The sequence below is a fragment of the Colobus angolensis genome, unplaced genomic scaffold (assembly GCF_000951035.1).
Source record: "Colobus angolensis palliatus isolate OR3802 unplaced genomic scaffold, Cang.pa_1.0 Scaffold12, whole genome shotgun sequence".
Lineage (NCBI taxonomy): Eukaryota > Metazoa > Chordata > Mammalia > Primates > Cercopithecidae > Colobus > Colobus angolensis.
This window is the reverse complement of record NW_012113141.1, coordinates 4,112,272-4,117,757: the sequence shown is the minus strand read 5'-3', so window position 1 is coordinate 4,117,757 and position 5,486 is coordinate 4,112,272. Positions and strand designations below refer to the sequence as shown.

Here is a 5,486-nt window from a genome sequence, read left to right as displayed (position 1 = left end):
GGTCTCTGCCCGGGTGCCTGTCGCCGGCGGCGGGGAGGGGAAGCTGAGGCCCTGAGAGGGGCATGGCGGGTCCCGGTCCCAGCCAGTTGGGAGGCCAGGCCTGCCCTGACCCAGGCCAGTGCTTGTTCCGGGACCCTGCCGGAGGCGGGGCCTACGACCTTAGGGGGCCGGGGAGGACCGTCGTGGGAGAGTCCGCAGATCTCGTCCCCTTAGTGGCCCGATTCGGCTTTATACTGGGGTGGGAGCGAGAGGCAGGCTGAGTTTGCGCGCTCCTGTGCGTGCCTGTCCGCTGCCCCTTCCCGCTCGCACTCTGGATACAGGGTCTGTCGGCCTGGGACTCACGCTCTGAGCCCCCGCGCGGGTTTGAGGCCCGTGCCCGGCCACGGGGGCTTGGTGGCACAGGAGCAGCCCTCCTCCCCGGCGAGCTTCCCCCACCCACCCCCGGGGCGGGGGCGGGCTCCTTGCTCTGCTGTAAGCTCGGGAGCTTCATCAGACCATTTCTGGCCCACAGGCCTTCGGAGCAGGCAAGACTGGGAGGGCCTTTTGATGGGACAGGGACTTGGGGGAGGGACTTGGGGGAGGGAGGATGAGTGGGGCTGTTTGTGAGGGGCGCTGAGGCCCCCAGAGATGCAGGCTTGGGAAATCGGCAACCGCTCCCCACACCTCGCCAGAGGAGGCAAGACCTGGCGGGGATTTACTAAGCAAACAGGGCACCGTCCCCCTCTCCAGAGCCGGCACCTGGAAGGTTTGTCTGTTCAGCCCCAGACTGTGCGACTTGGGGGTTCCAGAAGGCTCTACCGAGAAAGGGAAGCCTCCTAAGAGCTCACCTGGACTCACCCACCCCTTTAAGAGCCAAGGAAGTAAACAGTGGGCTCTGATGCTTTGGCCGACTTCTGGTTGTCTGGATACACGGACCAGGCGGTCAGCCACGGGGAGAGGGCCAGCTCTGGAGTAGAGACCTCCCTACTGGGCAGATGATGCAAATCGCTGCTGCCATTCAATTCCTGTAGCCATCTAGAGCCGAGGAGAGGAGAGGGGCCAAGCTCCCTCAGTCCAGAGAGAGCTCACGTTTTCAGGAGGGAAACAGGAGGGAAAAAAGACGGACTTAGGAAAGCACAAAAAAGACGGACTTAGGAAAGCACTGCGATGCTTCAGCTAGAGCTCACGTTTTCAGGAGAGAAACAGGAGGGAAAAAAGACGGACTTAGGAAAGCACTGCGATGCTTCAGCTACCGCAAATGCCACCAGGCCCATCACAAGCCTACTTGCCTTAGGAGGTATTTTTTTGTAATGCAGATGAGATTTGCTTTATAGCAGTGGAGTTTCCTAAAGTGTCCCATTGGCACCTCATGATGATCTGTGGAGGTAGAGGTTCTGCCAAGAGAGGTACAGCCACCTGGCTGGTAAATGGTGAAAGCGGGGCTCAAACCTCCTGCCAATCAACACATGGTGTCCAGTCTGCAGGCTGCCTCATAAAAGCTAAATTAACCTCCCTCACATTCCCTCCCCACCCCTAAGTATTTTTTTTTTTTCACTTCAGCACTCTATTTCTGCCCTGGGGTGGTGCTACTCTAGAAGCCTAGGTTCTGGGATCCGTTAAGCCCCTAGACCTGGATCCTCCTAGGATGAAACTGACCCTTGCTTCCTTGCATTCTCTGAGGTTCCACTCATGGCCTGAATTGTGCCAATCTGGGCTGCGTTGAGGGCACTTTGCACATTAGGTAAATAGGACGGGGCACTAGGTTTGCCAGCTGCCTTTGGCCAAGTTCCTTCCACTTTGGGGACTGAGTTCTGTGGCCTGAGCTTCCCAACCAGCCAGAAAAGAGATGGAAAACCAGAGAACCTAGCCCTGGCAGCTCAGGACCAGAGGCAGCCTGGGAGCATGACTGAGGACCTACTAGAGGTAGTGCCAACATGGTCAGCTACAGTGTGACTAAGAATGGGCTGGACATTTATTTTAAATGCAGCTCCTTTGTCCAGCCCCAGGGATGCTGACACACAGACAACACTGCGCCATCACTGGCCAGGGGTGGGCAGGAAAGAACAGCAGACAAGCCGTTTCCCCTCTAGGCCTGTTTCCTCTTCAATACACATGAAAGTTACCGTAGGGACGTGGGGTGCATATGATGAAGTACATAATAGGAAAAGGAAGGGGGGACAGTCATGGTACTCTTCCTCAGAGGTTGTGGAGTAATATATTTGCATCTGGGATTTATTGTGCTTTTACGCCCTCACTGATGTGATAGATCTCATGGAGGGAAGGTCTGTAAGGCTTTGAGGGCAGGGTGGGGGAAGAGTGCATCTCTGTCCCCGTCATATGACTTGCATTGCTTTTGGGATTTCCTTTCTCTGTGTGGAGTGTAAAACCCAAGACCTGAGAGCCTATCAGCGGACAAGCCTGGACCCCACCTCCTGGGCAGAGTGCCACCCTTGAGGGCTTCCAGCTTATTGCTCAAAGACCTGCTGCCCTTGGTCACCCACGTCCAAAGTAGCCAGTGGAGGCTGGCTAAGTGCCCCTAAAGGCTGGAGCCCCTCTGTTTTGACCTATAAAAAGAAATGCTCTTGGGCCTCTGTTTTTTCCCCTCTTCTAGGCTGGCAAAGCACACAGGCTGAGTGCTGAAGAGAGGGACCAGCTGCTGCCAAACCTGAGGGCCGTGGGGTGGAATGAGCTGGAAGGCCGCGATGCCATCTTCAAGCAGTTTCATTTCAAAGACTTCAACAGGGTATGGCACCAGGGCGGGACAGAGTTTTCTGAGACTGGGGCTGATGGGGTCACCTTACAAAGCATGTTCTCTCCCTTCACGTCTCGTTAGCCAAGACTCCGAGACCCCACACTCATCCAGTTATTTGGATATCTGTGCCGGGGGGATATTTGTTTTCCTGCCTAACTCAGAAAGTATCATGTTTGGGGACTGGAGAGTAGGAGGATGTCTTGGGCTCTGCCTTCCTGGAACTTGTAGCAGCAGTCCTCTGAGGAGATAGTTCAAGTAGAAAACATGCACAGCTGAAGACATTTGAACCGACAGCCAAGACTGGCCAGACCAAAAGCCTGTTGTGGTGTTTCCACCTTGTTGGCGTCCTAAATAGCAAGACTTTCTTCCTACTGCAGGGACAATCTCTAACTCAAGCCTGAGAACCAGTGACAGAATGTCAAGGGGGAAATGACTAAAGATAAAGGAGTCTCCTGGGGGGAAGTTAATTCATCCTCCTTTGTCTAGGCCTTGAATTGGTGATGTCCAGAAGTCCTTTCTCTTAAAACACTAACCTGGCTCTCACTCCACTTAAATAGGCCTTTGGGTTCATGACAAGAGTGGCCCTGCAGGCTGAGAAACTGGACCACCATCCTGAATGGTTTAACGTGTACAATAAGGTGAGTGATGCTGTGTGCCTCTGTTGTGCTCTGCCCCCATCCAAATACTGCAAACTCTGACACATTCTGAAGGCTTCTGGACTTAATAGTGCAGCTTCCTGACCCATAGGTCATCCAGTCATCTCATTTCCAATCTCACTGAGATTGCACATGCCTAGAATCAACAAAAATACCCCTGGAAAAAAAATCAGTCTACTATAAAGAAATGCAAATTAAAAGATGCATGAGATAGTTGTGGTTAAAGTAGACATTAAGTAGACATTAAGAAGGCAAAACCCAAGAAAGGAAAAGCTGTGGGAATCAGGCATACTTATTCAGTGTTCATAGTTCTAAATGGCTTTAATCTTACTGGAGTTATGGAAGAATGAGAAAGTAATACACTTGAACTAAGAATACACACACATAGCCAACCTATCAAATTATTTGCTTAATGAATGGAAACAGCCATTAAATGTCTACCATGTGCCAAAAGCTCTGCAGTCTCTGTTTATAAAAACAGTACGGGTGGAAGAGGCCATCTGTGAATGGATAGTGTTTAGGAGCTGGCATTGGTTTTTGGTTTTGTCTTTAGCTTTTAGGTTGCTCTTGACAGTTGGATGTTAAGTTTTTATTCTATAGCTGAAGTCACGATTATTTTTGAAAGACAGCAAAGGGGAGATGTAGAAGATGTTGTTACAGATATGTCAGGAAGGAGTCCCCAGGAGAGACTGTAGTGGCCAGCTGCCATTCTGGAGCTCCTAGCAGGGCTGAGCCCAGCAGCTGGTGACTCCCTCCTGTTCTTAAGTAAAGTCAGCAGAAGCAGAATTTCTGGTTTCATTTCAGGTTCACATCACGCTGAGCACCCATGAGTGTGCTGGCCTTTCAGAACGGGACATAAACCTGGCCAGCTTCATCGAACAAGTAGCAGTGTCCATGACATAGACCCTGCCCTTCCTCTTTGAATTCTTCAGGGGGAAGGGGTGACTGAACTGGGAATCTAGGGAGGGAGCTGAGGAGCCCTCGGCCTCCCCCTCCTCCCCTCCCAAGTCCCAGCTGCCTCCATTGAGGGGTGAGTCCTTGCTGTGGGATGTGCCAGCGTCCCCACCAGCACCAGGAATTTAGACCTTTTCCCTGCACCACTCTCTTCGTCCTGGGGGCTCTGTTACACTAATTTGAATAAGCTCTCCCCTTTCTTTTCAACTCCCCAGCAACAATGATTTTCTTGCCAGGCTGTGTCTCCCCAATTCTTTTCCCAGGAAGCTGTGATACAGGGTGAAATAAAGTCTTGTCTTAGAAACCAGGACCCTAAACCCCACACTATGTAACAGAAACACATGTGCTTTTATGTCTCAAATAAAACTATTATATCACTTGGTCTCAGACTCTAGAAACTTATTTTCCACAGGTCAATCCAAATTGGAGTCAATAGGCATTTAAATGAAAGCACTTCCTCTGTGCTAGGCACTGTTCAAGGTGCTGGGAAAAGAGAGGGACCAGACCACCTTGCCTTCAGATTCATTATCATGTAGGGGATATCATTTGATTATCATCACACAGGAACACAATTAACTATTACCAATTAACTAGTACTAATTAACTATTACTAGAGTGAATTAATGCTAGATGGCAGGATAAGAAATGAGCTAAGGGGAACACAAGTGATTAATGGTGAAAAGGGCAAATCTGGAGGCTTTAAGTTATGCCTTGAAGACCCGAGTAGGATTCTTGAGAGGCAGAGATGGCTGAGAGAACACCATGAACACAGATAAGGGTGTGTAAGGGCACAGGTATTATATGCATTGTGGAACCTATGTCTAGAAGCCTATGTCTAGAAAGGTAGTCTGGGGCCATACTACAGGTTGAACATTCCTAATTTGAAAATTAGAAATCCAAAATCTGAAACTTTTTGAATGCCAACATGATGCCCAAAGGAAATGCTCATTGGATCATTTTAGGTTTCTGATTTTCGGATTAGAGATGCTCAACTTGTCAGTATAATGCAAATATTCCAAAATCCAAAATCTGAAACACTTCTGGTCTCACAGCTTTCAGATAAGGGATACTCAACCTGTGTTTTCTTCCTGGCTGTGATGGCTAATTTTACATGTCAACTTGATTGGGCCATGGGGTGCCCAGGC

The 5,486-nt window shown here is 50.3% G+C and overlaps 1 protein-coding gene across 1 annotated transcript; it reads left to right on the top strand.

The window, feature by feature from the left end:
- The first annotated feature begins 146 nt into the window (after positions 1-146).
- On the top strand, positions 147-4,723 carry PCBD1 (pterin-4 alpha-carbinolamine dehydratase/dimerization cofactor of hepatocyte nuclear factor 1 alpha). The gene is made up of 4 exons (XM_011927551.1): positions 147-524; positions 2,591-2,722; positions 3,289-3,369; positions 4,192-4,723. Exons 3-4 carry the CDS (start codon positions 3,301-3,303, stop codon positions 4,288-4,290), a joined length of 168 nt encoding a protein of 55 aa, XP_011782941.1. The 5' UTR covers positions 147-524; positions 2,591-2,722; positions 3,289-3,300; the 3' UTR covers positions 4,291-4,723.
- Positions 4,724-5,486: the final 763 nt, after the last annotated feature.